At 55.4% G+C, this 15829-nt stretch overlaps 1 protein-coding gene across 3 annotated transcripts in view; it reads right to left on the reverse strand.

The window, feature by feature from the left end:
- The window catches only part of PLEKHG5 (pleckstrin homology and RhoGEF domain containing G5), a 59581-nt gene that overhangs the window by 30513 nt on the left and 13239 nt on the right, over positions 1–15829 (reverse strand). For all 3 annotated transcript variants that reach the window (XM_049877755.1, XM_049877754.1, XM_049877762.1), the window contains exon 2: positions 6146–6222. In XM_049877755.1, coding sequence (XP_049733712.1) covers positions 6146–6222 — 77 coding nt within the window. The remainder of the gene's footprint in view (positions 1–6145; positions 6223–15829) is intronic.

Genomic DNA, 15829 nt, shown 5'->3' on the forward strand with positions numbered 1-15829 from the left:
GTGGCAAAGTCCGCCGAACCTCCCAGCCACCCAGCTTCAGAATCCCCAGCTCCTCTAACAGCCCCACACTGCGGCCAGGGCCCCCTGGAGTCCTCACAGCCATATCTAAGACTCGACACCACCCTGGAGTCACTAGGGCGGAGACAGACACTTGAGCCCATTCCACCGGCAAGTAAATAGAGGTAGAGCCAGTGGCACCCACTGATGTCCACCCGCAGGCCTAGGACTGCGTGGGGCCCTCCACTCCTGGTTCTGTCCATTAATTCAGGGGGTGTCTTGGCGCCCAGACCCACTATTGTAGGGGCCCCATTCCCTGCTCTCCCATAAGACTCACCTTGGGGCGAGTTTCTTCCCTTGTAGCCAGGGGGACCAGAGCCCTGGGAAGGGCTCAGTCGCCTTTGAGCCAGACGTAGGCGCATGACGTAGGGGCATTACGGTATACCGGTGCGGGCTCTACCGCCTGGGCGGGCTGGGACGCACCAACAGAGCATCGGGCGGGACTGGGGAGAGGAGGGGTCCCGGGAAGCGCTTCGCGTCGGCGGGTGGCCGCGGGGAGGTGGGGAGGTGGCAGAACGCCCGGCCCGGCTTAGGGGTAATCAAGGGTCTGGGCTGCTTGTGGGAGGGTGTCACTGTCCTCGAGGGGGCCGGCCCCTTACAGATCCCCTGGAAGTGCAAAATCCTTAGTCATTAAGCCGGGCTTGAAGACAGGAGCTCGCCCGTCTCCTGCTCGGGCCCGCGACGGGAACCGCCCTGACCTTTGAGAGGACCCCCACCGGGCAGCGGAATCGCCAGCTGCCGGGCTCGCTTCCGCTCTGTTATAAATAGCTGAATGCTGACTGCGCCCTCCGCGGCGCCCCAGAAACGTGCCCGCCTTTCTCTGCGCCCCGTCCTTTTTCCCCATCCATGCCTGGCATAACCTGAAAAGGGGACCATTCTGCCCTTCGGTGGTTCCAGCTCCTCTCTCCCCGCTGCTCGAGTTTAAAATAACTGTGCTAGGAGCCAGGACTGGGGGACTTCGGGTCCCGCCAGGAGGATGCAGGCAACCCACGCCTCAAGTACACCTACCCCTCCCCTAATTGTCGTAATTGTCTCTGCCCCGCCGGTGAGCGCCATTGGCTTGGCTCGGTCCACAAGAACGGGCTTTGGGTGCAGGCCCAACCGGATCCCCTGGGGGCTAGATGCTGTCTAGACGGCTTTCCCTCTGACCCCTCACCAGGCCAGCGCCTTCTGAGACAGCACTGACCTTTTCTGTCCCTGCCTCCTGGGCCAGGTGCCCCACACCTTCACCTGCTCCCCCCAAAAGTTACTTAGCCATGGTCCAGGAGTTCCCCTTGCATGGTATCTCTGGTCCTGCCCTTTTTCCACCTGCAGACAGGACCGAATCTGTCTACACCTGACCAGCATCAAAACGGACTAGTCACCTCCTCAGACCCCCAAAACCTGGCCTCCCAAGAACACCCCTGGTCTCATGCATCCTACCCCCAAACCATTGCCCAGAAGACTAGATGACTTCCCTCTCCCATTTTCACTACATCCGGCCCGTTTTTTCTCCACCAGGATCCCAGATCCCCACTGTCCTCTGTAGTGTCCTCCCCACCTCTCCTGTCTTCATCATGGCCACCCCTCACCCCCACTCACACACTCTGACCCATCTCTGCCCCCTCACGACCCATTGTTATGCTGGAAGGGAGGTCCTCAGATCCAGCCTCCACTCCACACTGCAATCCCATCTGGTCACCCTACATCTGAGATGGCTTCAGCTATTGCAAACTCATTCCTATACTGAGGTAAAACTCACCTCCCTTAATTTCTACCAGAGTTCCTTGGGAGCCATGCATCAAAGCCCTTTCCCCTTGCCAGCTCCTTGGAAATGGGAGGTTTGGAGGTCAGCTGGACCCAGTTAGAGTCCCAGGCTTGCCTTGACAAGTCATCTAACCTCCCTGCTACTCACTATCCTCATCTACAAATGGAGCTGAGGACAGTCCCTACTGCACAGGGTGGTGGTGAAGACCCCATGAAGAACCTCCTGTGAAGAGTGGCTGCCAGAATCATGACTTTTGTTCCAGAATGATCCCAAGTCTACAGTGTCCCCTCAGTCCTTTGCCCCCCTCATACGTAGTAGCCCAGTTATCCCCTGTGGTCTGGTGTCTGCCCCTCCTCCATGCCCCCTTGTGATCCCGGAGGTCCTTCGACCACACCAGACTTCCACCAGAGCACCCAGCTGGAGGGGGCCCAGCATGGAGTGGGCAGTGCAGACACTGGTGGTTACTTGCTGGGGGGCGGAAGGGGCAGGGGAAGCCTACCACATGGTCACCCTGTCTCAGTCTCACCCGGCCCCCAGTGAAGAAGGGAGCCAACACTTCGGCCATCTCCCCCAGACCCTGAGCTCCCCCTGCCCAGGAACATGACAGATCTGCAGTGTTTGATAAACACGCATGCCCGGTTGAGTGGGGTTGTATGGGGTCCAAGATAGAGCCAGGACATCTCAGACCTCAGGGAGGTACACCCAAAGTCTGGTGGGTTTCTCCCCCACTACATGGTAGATGACTGAATGATCATTGCTAGCATTCTCTCGAACACCTATTATGTGCTAAGCACTTCACACAGGGACCTCTTTTAATCCTGGCTGCAACTCTAGAAGGCTCATTTTCTAGAACAGGAATGAAAAAGGCTTAGAAAGGTATAGTGACTTGAGCAGGGTCACACAGCTGGAAAGGGGTGGGCTTTGAGCCTAGAGCTGGCACTCATCGGTGTGGGTTACTCTACACATCTTCATCCCAGGGAGGGATAAGGACACCCCTTCTCCTTTTGGTCTCCACCACATATGCAGTCCAGACTCCTCACCTAGACATCCAGCTCTGTCTCCTTCTCCCTATACCCCCTGACCATGCTGGCTCCTGACAGCTCCCAATATTCCTCCTCTAGGCATTGGTGGTTTAGTGGTAGAATTCTCCCCTTCCATGCAGGAGATAAAGATTCGATTCCTGGCCACTGCACCTCAAGTGAAGCTACTACCTGTCAGTGGAGACTTGCGTGTTGCTATGATGCTGAACAGGCTTCAGCAGAGCTTTCAGACTAAGATGAACTAGGAAGAAAGGCCCAGTGATCTACTTCTGAAAATTAGCCAATGCAAACCCTATGGGTCACAATGGCCTGATCCACAAGTAATCACACGGATGGCACTGGACTGGGGAATATTTCATTCCACTGTGCACGGGGGCGTCGTGAGTTGGGGGCTGACTTGAAGGCAGCTAACAACGTAACAGTAACATCCTTCCTCTGCTCACTCAGCTCTCCTTCATCTCAACACCTCCTCCTTCCTCAGGACTCTAGTGGGCCTTCTCCAGGAAGCCCATTGTGATTGTCCCCTCCCCCACCCCAGTGAACCCTCAGGGCAGGAGATAGTGATGGGGTGGTTGATTCATCTCAGAAGCCCCAGCACCCAGGAAAGGCTGAAACAAAACTCAAAGGTGGGCCCAGAAGTGGAAGGGTTCAGCCCTGCTCAAAGGTGGCCCTTCCCCAGGGCAGCCTGGGAGGATCATTTTGGCAAACCAAAGCCGGACCTCCTCCCAGCAGCACTAGGACTTCAGCAACAGGAGGGGCAGGCGCTTTGTTCGCTGTAGACTTCCAGAACCTACACCCCTACACCTGGGCCTGGCACCAGCAGATGCTCAAGGCTGATTTGGCAAATGAATGAATGCAATTATCTCCTTCAATCAAGCCTCATGCCTGGCTGAGTTCTGCCTGTCATGCTATGTGACATGGGTGAGTCCTTCACCTCTCTAAGTCTCAGTTTCCTTACATGTAATGCGAGGATAACCTAATGCCTTTCTCATGAGATTTTCATAAGGGTTCAGATGAGCATGAGGGTGCATTTGGTCAATGGTGGCTATTATCAGCATCAGCAATAACGATATTCTTTTCTCCTCTTTCTCACCAAACCTGAGCGTCATTCACCTCCTCTCACTCCCTGCTCCAAACAGGCTCACCCCCTTGGCAAAACCTGCCTACACCCCCTTCCTTCTTCTCTGTACTTCTGCCTTTGGCATCCCCCTTCTGGACTGCCCTGGCCTTCCACTCTGCCTACCCATGTTTTCCTGTCTATCAGAGGCCACCTCCCCAGGGTGTCCTCCCAGACTAGCCCTCCTGCCTCTGATCACTCAGGCATCTCCGTCCCCACATTCAGCCTGTGCCATTTGTCCCAAAGGGGGTCTCAGTGGTGACAGGGCCTGGGTTCTCCCTCGAAGGCTGGGTAACCCTTTGGCTGCTGATCCCAACATCAGCTTGGCAGAGTTCAGGACAGGCCAGGGCTGGGCTAGAGATGGGCGTGGAAGCTGCAGAGGGCAACACGTAGCTGGTCCTGCTTGCTCAGAGATCAGCTCTCTTCTCACAGGTTTCATCTGGGCACAGCCTGAGTCCTCCTGTCCCTGCCCCTGTAGCAGCTTGGTAGCTTTCCAGAGGAGGGGCTGGGACAGCATGGCTTGGCCCCCCCTTACCATCCTACCCTCCCCAGGTCAGGCAGAGGCCTCAGGGCTTCCCAAGCCAGTGGTGGGATGTACGTTGGGGGAGCTGGGGCAGCTTGTTGCCAGGAGCCCCCATCTGGGGAACAGGCAGTCAGCCAACATTAGGCCCCAATGCCAGGCACCATCCGCACCAGCAGATTGGATCTGACATCACAGCCACCCCCTTGCCCGGTGGCCAAGGCAACTGGAGACCGCCCCCTCCTCTCCCCGCCCCCAGAACAGTCCTCCATGTGCCTTCTAACTAGTGTCCTCCTGTGCTGAGTGACTGTGTGTGATGGCTGGGCGGAAGTGGGGGGGGCAGGGTGAGGGACTTGTGGGGGTGGGAGGGTGGCATTTTTAACTTCCTGCAGCTGGCAGAGCTGAGCTACATGGTGGTTAGGAACACATGCTCTGAGATTAGACAGACCTGGTCCTGGGTTCAAATCCCAGCTCTACAACTTCTCCGCGATGTGTCTTTGAGCCAGCCGCTTCAGCTCTCTGAACCTCAGTTTCCCCATCAATAAATGGGAACGATAACAGGATGATCTCAGAAGGCCAGAGGGAGGAGTCAGGGAATCCTCAGCACAGGGTCTGACACAGTAAGGGGTGCCAGTTACTAATACTCTAATACTGTTACTTAAACGGGTGACAAATTTGGGCTTGGTCTCCCATGAGTTGTGGGACCTTGGCCAAATCACACAACCTCTCTGAACCTTAGGAGTCCCTGGGTGGTACGAATGGTAAAGCACTCAATTGCTAGCCAAAAGGTTGGCAGTTCATACCCACCCAGAAGCACCTTGGCAGAAAGGCCTGGCAATCTGCTGACGAAAGGTCACAGCCTTGAAAATCCTATAGAGCAATTCTACTTTATATATGTGGGGTCGTCATGAGTTGGAATCGACTTGCCGGCAAGTAACAACAACCTCTCTGAACCTCGGTATCCTCACCTGGAAAATGGGGCAATGATGGATGTCTTCCACACAGAAGGCAGTAAGGGGTACATAAGGCACAGACATGCATGGTACAAAGCCTGGCACAGAGCCCGCAGAAATGCCCCATCAATGTTATCACTGCTATCCCTCTTCTGCCCCTGTTCTCCCTGACTTATGTTTTGCGCTCACTCCAAGCTCCTGAGTCGGGCACTCCAGGGTCAGCTTGCCCTTACTCCTGCCCCTTCACCAGCCCCAGGGCCACAGTCATTCTCACGAAGTCCCAAACTGACCCAGACCCATGCCTAGACCTGAAGAGTGGCCCGGAGCTGCGGGAAGCGTGCCAGCCAGGCATTGGAATCAATTCCCCTGGCTGGGCCTCAGCCTCCTCATCCATGACATGGGGATGCAGCTCCTGTCATCTCAGGGCTGCTGCCAGGACCACAGTGCAGGGAAGGGCTTTAGGGTACCTCTGCTCCCCCTGCCCTTGTGCAGTCCCCCGACTCTGCTGTGCCTCAGCCAGGGGCAGCCCTCCTGCATCCTAAACCAACCACCATGCGGCTCTGTCCACCCCTGAATACAGGCTGTGGTCACGCCAGCAGCACCCTTGCCAGGGCCCTGTGGTTATCTGTTGCAGGGAGCCGGCCCTGGGTAGAGGGGCTTAGAGACCTGTACCCTGCCAAATCCCCCCTCCAGGCTCTGCAGCCTCCCTACCTTGGCTGCCCGCCCCTTGTCCATGCAGTCGGGATTCTGACAGCGCAGTCCCTTCTCCTTGGCCGGGCTCCGGTCGTCTGCAGAGGAGAGGGACAGAGAGCATCAGCCGGGCAGGGGCAGGGAGGGTGTGCCCAGGCAGGGCCCCCAGGCTCTCTTGGGCCCCTGTGGCCTCCCGACCAGAGGCTGGGTGGGGCAGTCTCCTCAATCTTCCCTGCAAAGGAGGTCAGTGTCCCTTTCACTTTTAAATGCCAACTTATCAGCACGGTAATCTGTTTGCAGAGCCCTTTCTTGCTGCAGTTCCCCAGGGAAATTATCCAGATTCCACGGGGAGAAAACATCTTTGGAAATAAACTGCCCTCTCCTTCTAGTCCCCTGTTCCGGGGTGCTGGGGGGTGGCTAAATACCCTTGTGGGGTCCCAGACCTCCTGGGGGGGATGGCTGCAGGGATGTGGGGGTAGTGGGGAGGACTCCAGGGATTCAAGTTCCCCTCCTAATCTTGCCCTTAACATTACCCCTCCCCCGCCAGGGACAGATCCCCCCCAAAGGCCTGGGGTGGCCCCTTTCCTCTGCTGTCCATCCTAGACCAAGAATTTGGCCCCCTCAGTGACTGCCCCTTCCCAGGGGCTGGGGTATAGCAGCCGAGGTCAGGAAAGGGGGCAAAGAGGCGGCCGGCCCAGCCAGCGTACAGGGCGGGCGGGGGGCCTGCTGAAGCGCGCCCCAACACGGGCAGAGTGGGGGGCCCCCAGCGGCCCAGATTCCGAGGCCGGCGTCCACCTGAAGAGGCCCCCCGCAGGGGAGGGGGCGGCCCGAGCCAGCCCGTGAGAGAAGACGCCGGGCCCTGCCCCCACCCCACACCCACCCACCCCCCGCTCCTGGGCCCCCCGCCCGGCTCCCGCCCCTAGCCGCGCGGCCAAGGCCGGGCCCGCGGGCCTGCACGGCGGGGCCGGGCCGGGAGCTCGCGGCGGCCCAGCACTCACCCATGGAGGAGGCGCCGGCCGGGCCGCCTTGGAGCGCGGGGACGCGGCGGAGCCTCGCGGGCGGGCCGGGGGACGAGCGCGGCGCCGAGGGACCCTCAGCGGCGGGAGGCGGTGGCGGGCGGCGGGCGGGGCAGGTGGGCGGTGGGAGGAACCCGGCGGGCGGCCCCGCCTGCAGTGGGCGGGGACACCGGCCTCGGGCCCGGCTGCCCTACGCCCCGCACCCCGCAGGGCCAGGCGCGCCCCGGCGAGGGTGGGGGGGTCTGGCTGGGAGGGGCTTCCCTCCTCCTGTCCGAAATGACGGGGGTGTGACCGAGGTCCCCGCTCCTCCCACCCCAATGTCCACCAGCCTCCTTCCCCCAGCCACCTCCAATGAAAAAAAAAAAAACACCGATGTTTTGATGTGGTCAAGAGGCATTTCCCCATCTCCCGGTGAGTGGGAGTGAAGGCATTTTTAGAAAACTGTGATTTCTCCTGGTTGGAACTGTACCCTCGAAGTGGAAACCATACCTTCCCACACCTGGGAGTGCAGGTCAGGACAGCACCCTGAAGCCGGCTCCGCCTCCCGTCGGAGCAGAAGCCCCCACCCCAATTAGAAATGCTGTCCCTGAAGGTTAGGGATTTAAACGACAGCAGGAAGCTTAGCCCAAGGACCCCCGAAAAGGGAAAGACTCCATAGATGAGGAGGCCTGGGTACCATCTCAGTGTTGGTTAGCATTTTTACAACTTTCCGAAGAACACCTCTAATGAGTGTGCAACTCGATACACTTTCACAAGATGAACACGCCCTGTAACTAGCACCCAGACCAACAAACAGAACATGGCCAGCCCCTAGAAGTCCCCCTGTGCCAAGAGCCAGTCACCACCCCCCTAAGGGTACTGCTGTCCTGACTTCCAACTGCTCAGATTCGTTTTGCTTGGCTTTGTACTTCATGTAAATGGAATCATGCAATATTTGAGCAGCATTTTAATGGTTACAAAACCCTTTGTACTACAGAAATGGAGCTTCAGAGAGGTGGTTGAGGTTTCCCCAAGGGGCTTGCAGTGTCCCTGAGCCTGCTTCCAGGGACCCGCATCCCACCCCGCAAATTGCCAGGTTGCGCCTGAAGGCTCCAGGTCAAAAAGACCAATATCTAGAAGATCCAGTTTCTGAAAGGGCCCGGGGCCCTCTCCCAAGGGCTGAGGGGTGGTCTCCCCTGGCCCCTGCTCCCAGAGGCCTCTGAAGGGCTCTTGGCAGCAGGGACTATGGTAGCTACCAGGTCTCTGGGCTCCCTGTATTTGTTCAGCAAACACACATCAAGGGTCTCCTGAGGGCCCATCACAAGCTAGGTCTTGGCTGGGTGCTGGGGACCCATTGGTGGCCTGACATGGTTGGAAGAGCTCACACTGGGGCCTGGCACTGGGGCGGGGCCCAGGGAAAAGGCAGAGTTTGGAAAGTACTGAGCAATGGGCTCCTGGGGCTTCTGGGCTGCACAGTGCTCCTTCGCCTTTGCTTTCTGCAGAATTTTCCAGTGTGGCCTTTTCCAGTGTGAGTTCAGAAAAGGGACCAGGACCCACAACTGCCCACAGGGAAATCTCAGGCCTGGTTCAGCCTCACTCCCACACAGCTCTGCTTACCTCTCTTGGAACCTCAGGTCCAGCAGGTTAGTGACACCTGGCCTGCCTTGACCCTGGAGGCAGGGGCAACCAAGGTGGGAGATGGTCCTGATAAGGACCCTGACAGCAGGCCCCTGGGATAAGCAGCCTTGCTACCCCTTAGCCCTGCCTACTAGGAGGTAGCTGGCTCAAGGGTGGGGTGGGAGTCAGGGGCTTTTTGTCTATCCCAACGCCAGCAGTGCCTCAGCCATCTGGGGGCCAGGGGGTCCACTGGTGCCCGGGGTCCTTAGGCAGCTTTGAGGGAGCTTCCCAAGTACCTCATTTGGAGCTTCTCCAAAGAGCTAGACAATGTCTGTTATTGGCTCCAGGAAAGTTCCAGGTCCCCGGGTTCTCACACTTCTAGATCTGGAGTCGAGTTCTAACGCCCTTTGTACCTTGACCTCTGGGTTTGGGCTCTCCATTCTGTAGGCTCCCAGCTGCTTCCTTTACCACTGGGTTCTGGAACTGCCTTCCCAGTTCTCTAGGTCCCATTATGACTACTCCATGCCACAGCCACCCTAGGATCAGAATGGCCCACGCCCACTGGCTTGTCAATGCATGGGTTCTGGAGTTCTATTTGTCTGTTTGACCTCTCTGGCTTCTAACCCCTCGGTTCTAGCACTCTCAAGATCTTAACCCACTTTCCAGACCCCACCCTCCTAATTGCTTGGTCCTATCTCCCCAGACCCCTAACTTTCTCTGACCTCTGTTTCCTGGGGATGTATTCCTCTCTCCCAGAGACTCTAAACACAGAATTGGTCAGGATCCGGAAAACTCTCAGGGCCAGGAGAGAGGCCTCTGGGTGCTATGAGGGTTCAGGTATGGAGACAGGAGGTCCCTACCATGGCCTTGCCAGGATCCCCCTTCTAGGCAATCTGCCCCATCCACAGCCCTGTGGAAAGATGGGCCTGATAAGAGGGACACATTTGTACCAAGGGATGTCATACACTGGACATAGCTGATTGGACCAGAGTTGGCCGCCTAGCCTAGCTCAGCCATTTAGATTCACTTTCTGAGAATCTGAAATGTGACAGGCAACTCTTGAGTCCTGGAGCCCTGAGATTATGGAGGGTTGGTCTGAGTGGGCAAGGAGCCCCAAGATTGTTTGGGAGTGGAAATGAGGGACCCTGCAAAAGCAGCCGATCAGCATAGAGGACCCTAGAGCAGGGAGGGAGGGAGCAGGCAGCTCTGTGAGAGCAGGGCAGCTCCTGGAGGCCTGTCTGCCCTTGGTGTCCCCCAGGACCTTGCCTGTTTGTAGTCCCCTCTTACTTGGGCCAGTTGGAGGGGTGTCTGCTTCTCATGCCCAGCCAGACCCCAGGCCAACCTGGAACCGCAGACTTGGGTATGGGACAGCACCAGCTGTGCTCCTGGCCTCTCTGGGTTCCATGGTCCTGGGGAAAGCCAGGGCCCCTCAGCCAGGCAGACACCCTCACTCACCACTCCCCCCACCCCATTACCTCTCTCTCTCAGTTCAGGGTGCCTCTTTTGCTTCCCCACCCCCACCCCACATGATCTCTACCAGAATTGGCCGACGGGCGCCTGGGCAGAAGCCGCCCGGCAGACATGTTTTGTTTGGCTGAGCACAGTGCTTCAAAAGAATTTGAATTAGTTGCCAACTTTGAAAAGTCAGGAGATTTCACACAAAAATCCGGAATTCTGGCTTCTCTCGACAAACCAGAGGAGACTGGCAGCTCTGGACCCATACTCCTGATGGCTCCAGCTCCCAAGTTGTGTCTGCCTTAGACCCTCCACAGTCCTCACCATTCCCTATCGCCTCACACCAGCCCTCTTGCCCCTGAGCTTCAGGCCCCGGTAGAGCATCTCCCGGCTCTGCTTCTTGGTCCTCATGCATCATCTTCCCCATCGCTGTCTGCTGGCATCCTGCTTACACTTCAAGGCCCCAGTCAAGGGCTGGTTGCCTCAGGAAGGCCTCTGTGCCTCAACATCTCCAAATTCCAGATGAATTGCTTCTTCCTTGACCTATTGCTTTTGACCTCTCTTCCTACCGGATCACTTCAGGAACAACTCATGATAGCCATAGCGCTCACTTGCTGAACACCTGCTTGGGCGTCTTTGCTTTCCATACCTGGTCTCATTCCACCATCTTATTCTGTGTAGCTTCGTCTAACTCAAAACGGTAGCCACCAACCACTCTGACCACTGACCATTTGTAATGTGGCTAGTACGGATTGAGGTATCTGGCATACTGGATTTTGAAGACTTAGTACAAAAAAAAAAAAGTAAAATGTCTTATTACATATGTATTTACCACAAAAATAAAGAATGTAAAACACCTCATTGATGGTTTTTTATATTGATTACATATTGAAAGGAGTCCCTGGATGGTGCAAATGGTTAACACTGTGGTACAATGAGTTACTTAATATGACCCTTCAAGCCATGTGTGGTCTTGTGACTCCTATAAAATAATTGGGTGGGACTATGCAAATAAGGTGCTTGTGGCCCTTCAAGGGGATTGGACTGCACTGCTAACAGTGCAAACAAGGTGCATGGCACCCTTGTGGGGGTGGGATGACACAAATAAGGTGTATGGAGCCCTAATGAGGGGATTAGTCAGCTTTGCCATTCTTCTAGGCTTAAAAGAGAGCCAATTCCAGAGCAGAGAGGGGACCTCACCACCACCAAGAGGAAGAGCCAGTAGTAGAACATGTCCTTTGGACCCGGGGTCCCTGTGTCAAGAACCTCCTAGACCCAGGAGACAGACAGAGAGGGAACTGTAACATTAGGGCAGTGTGAGACAACAAGAAACTGAGGCAGAGAAATGGCAGCAGCAGAACCAGAAGACTGATCCAAGATGGTGTGGTGGGCTTCCTGGCCCACTGAGTGGGGTGGCTACAATGGGTGTGCCAATCCACTGAACAGGAGAGCTGAGTGCCTTCGGGCAGGAGGCTTGCTGGACAGGAGGCTTGCTGGTGGAGCGGGGTGCCTCCAGGCACTTGTTGGCAGAGTTAAAGAGTTGAACAATGAATGAGAAAGACCAAAGAAAACTGATGTCTTTGAAATATGGTGGTGGTGAAGAATATTGAATATACCATGGACTGCCAAAAGAACGAATAAATCTGTCTTGGAACAGGTACAGCCAGAATGCTCATTAGAAGCAAGGATGGTGAGACTTCACCTTACACACTTTGGACATGTCGTCAGGGAGGACCAGTCCCTGGAGAAGGACATCATGCTTGATAAAGTAGAGGGTCAGTGAAAAAGAGGAAAACCCTCAACAAGACGGATTGACACAGTGACCGTGACAATGGGCTCAAGCATAACAATGATTGTGAGAATGGCACAGGACTGGGCAGTGTTTCATTCTGTTGTACATAGTGTTGCTGTGAGTCAGAACCAACTCAAAGGCACCTAACAACAACAAAGAGCTTTGTAACACTTGTCCAACCAGGCTAGGCTGAGGGGCCAAGGAGGCAAAGGGCCGAGGGCCTGAGGGGCTGAGGGGCTGAGAGTGGGCACAGCTGAGAAGCTGTCCTGACTGAAAAACCGTATCCTGGGTCATTCCTGATCTTGAATTGAACATGTTGCTTCTCTCTGATAAACCTCATAACGATGAGTATGATCTGTGAGTTTTCTATGGCCATTGCAATGAATTAGCAAACTCACCAGAGAAGTAGAGTGTGCCACAGGAGGGACAGCTGATGTCAGAACTGGTAAAAAAAAAATTGGAGGGTGGAAGTATGTCTGACCTCCACCTCATAGCAATCAGACTTGGGCTGTTGATGCTGCTGATGATTCTCCTCTCTTCTTGTGAAGTTAGATGGGGAGGTCTGATGCCCCGACCCCATTTTTTACAGTTGGTGTCAGAAGTGGAATTCGTTGCAATGGCTCCAGACTCATGGAAGCATGGGACTTTGTAAGAGAAAGAACAAAGGTGTGTGAGAAGTGAAACTTGATTCTTAGATGCGGGGATGAATTAACCAGTAAGCAAGGTACACATGGGCTTACTTCTGTTTACTTACTAATCTTTAGTGCATAATTTCACATTTGTTAGGTGGTTACTTTGTTTGTTGCTATCTGTAATAGCTAAGAGATGTTATGCTGGAGCAACAGACAGGGAAATGGAGGATAGAAAAGTTGCATCTGGAGGGGCTTCAGGCAAAAACCAGACCAGATGAGCAAGATGATTGGTAGGGGCCAGGGTCTTCTGGTTCCACCCAGCCAGAAACCCAAGGCCATATACGTATGAAGGGGAAAATAGTCAAGGAGTGGAGAAGAGATGGAACTGGAATATTTCAAAAGTTTATGTGTTTCTTTGACATGTACTCTGGCTATTGAATGTTTCTCCTTCCTAGTGTTGTAAAACAGACCTAAATGTATGATATAAATGAATATTAGGTATTATAGACTGAAAGACAGAGTGTGTATAACTCTACCTTCAGCTAATATTTGAGGTCTGGTGCCCTGACACCATTTTTTACACACACAAATGGTTAAGGTATTCGGCTGCTAACCGAAAGATTATAGGTTCAAATTCATCCACCCAGATGCACTTTGGAAGAAAGGCCTGGTGATCTATTTTAAAAAATCAGCCATTGAAAACCCCAAGGAGCACAGTTCTACTCTGAGACACATGGGGTCGCCATGAGTCAAGAGTCAACTAGATGGGACATGTTGAAAAGGTAGCATTTTGAGTATAAAGTACATAGTTAAAATTAATTTCATCTACTTCTTTTTTTTTTAATGTGACTACTAGAAAATTTTAAAGGCGCAATTTTTATTGGACAGCACTGTTGAAAACAACTGTGAGAGTAGTATGATCACTGTCCCTATTCGACAGATGGGGAAATTGAGGCTCAGAGGGTTGGGTGACTTGCCCAAAGTCATGCGACTAGTGAGTCATGAGGCTGGGACTTGAACCAGGTCCATGTGAGTCCAAAGCCTGTGCTCCTGACCACCAGGTAACATGGCCCCAAGAGTAGCACTGCCCCACAGCGCCCGTGGGGCCTGGCATAATTAGGAACTTGGCAAGAATGAATTCATCCTCCATCATCACATAATGCTTCCTTCCCCAGCTGACCCAGGGCTGACACGAGTCAGCAGGAAACCACCCTTCTTCTCACCCTGAGAGCCCCCCACTCCAATGGATGCTTCTGCCCCAAGAAAACAGAACCACCCTGTCCACCACCCCCAGGTCTGGCCATGAAAAGCCTGCCCCTCCCAGGAAGCAGCTGTGATCTCGAATGCCCCCTCGCACGAAGCCTAACCCTCCTGGGAGCCTATCTGTGGGTTGGCAGCTGCCACAGACCATGTTGGGGCCAGACCCCTTCACCAGGGCAGCCTGGGGAAGTGCAAGATTTGACCCAAACCTGCCCAAAACCAGAGAGGTCTGTCCTGGGGAAATGATTGCTGACCCATGAACAATCAGCCACCCCCTTCCCCGGCCACTGCTCAGGGTATCACAGGTGGCTTGGGAGAGAAAAGAGGTCCCCATCCTCTTCCCAAAACCTTGGGGTATCTTGGGAAGAGCAGTCAAGTGGGGACCCTGCTAGAGGAAGGGCACTGTCCCTGCTTGCAGCCCAGAACCATCGCCGGCACCATCCCCTTGGGCCTGGAGACCCCAGCTACTGCCCTGCACCCACGACTCCTGGCTCAGTATAAGAGGTAGGAGGACACATAGAGAATTTTTTCCTGGGGCCACAGACACTGTCTACTCAGGTCCTGCACACAGGCTGGGGCCAGCTGCCCACTTCCTCTGGCTGCAGCTGCTGTGGGCCCCTGCCCATGGGCCCACCAAACCATGGGCTTCAACCTCCAGGCTCCTGGGAGGAAACGAGAGTGGCCTAAGGGAGGACTAGGAGCTGTGCAGAAATGGGTGTGAGATTTCGAGTCAGGGAGAGTCATGCTCCACAGGGCCCCACCCCTACCATGGAGCTGGGCTGTGCATGGGCCCAACACCCACCCCTCCTGGGCCTGGGCCAGGTACTGACTCCAGAGGACAGAGCCCACACAGACAGCTGTGCACCCTGTCACCCACACGCCGCGCCTCAGTTCACCCCAGAGGTCTGCTCACGTGCCTATTATCCGGCCTTCTGTGCTGGGCCTCTCTGCCAGCCCTGGATGGGTGAGGGGCACTCTTGGGAGTAGGACTCCTACGGAGGGGTGTGGGCCAGGTCCTGGAGCTCTGAGCTGAGGGCATGGGCTTTGTATCTCAGCTAGCACCACCGTTCACCAAGTCTCTCAGCCTCCCCTTTCTCCCCAGAATAAAACTAGTTGCCATCAAGCCAAGTCAACCCCAGCTCAAAGCAGCCCCATCTGTGTTAGAGAACTGTGCTCCACAGGGTTCTCAATGGCTGATTTTTCGGACGTAGATCGCCAAGCCTTTCTTCCGAGGAGCCTCTGGATAGACTTGAACCTCCAACCTTTTGGTCAGCAACTGAGCACATTAATCCTTTGCACCACCCAGGGACTCCCCTCAAAGAATGAAGGGTTGAAAAGAATCATCAAAGGGTTGTTGCAAAGAGTCCAGGAGCCAAGCCTTGAGACCTGGTGAGCACTCTCTCAATATTAGCTGAGGGATCTGTACTACTGCGGGGGGATGCCCAGAGCTGGGCACAGACAGTTGCTGGACTATAAGCTGTGGCACCCCAGAGTGGGGAGGGACCTGCCTGAGAAGCCAAGGCAACTTCACAGAAGATGGGATTTCAGGTGACGAGGGCCCCCCAGGTGAAGGGCCGGCAGGAATAGAGATCTAGAGAGCAGACAGGAGAGCCACTGGGGTGGGCTGATTCTGAGAACTGCGGCCTCACCACCCGCCCAGGGGGGCTCAGTAGAATCAGGGATGGGGTGGGCGGGGGCGGGACACAGCTCCCAGGGCCACCTTCTTCACTAGCCCCTGCTGGGGCCTCCCTGGCTGTGGCTGTACTGGCTACATGACCTCAGCTGCCTTACCTGCCTCAGAACTTACCAGGCACAGCAGCACAAACAGATAGGACTGCTTCAGCCCAGACACATGCCCAGCCCCCCTCAGGCCCCATAATAGTGCAACTGGTGAGGGGGTGATGAGTTTGTCCCCACCTGGCCCCCTTCAGCACTGCATCTCTCTGTGCTCCTC

The sequence above is a fragment of the Elephas maximus genome, chromosome 3 (assembly GCF_024166365.1).
Source record: "Elephas maximus indicus isolate mEleMax1 chromosome 3, mEleMax1 primary haplotype, whole genome shotgun sequence".
NCBI classification, from domain to species: Eukaryota; Metazoa; Chordata; class Mammalia; order Proboscidea; family Elephantidae; genus Elephas; species Elephas maximus.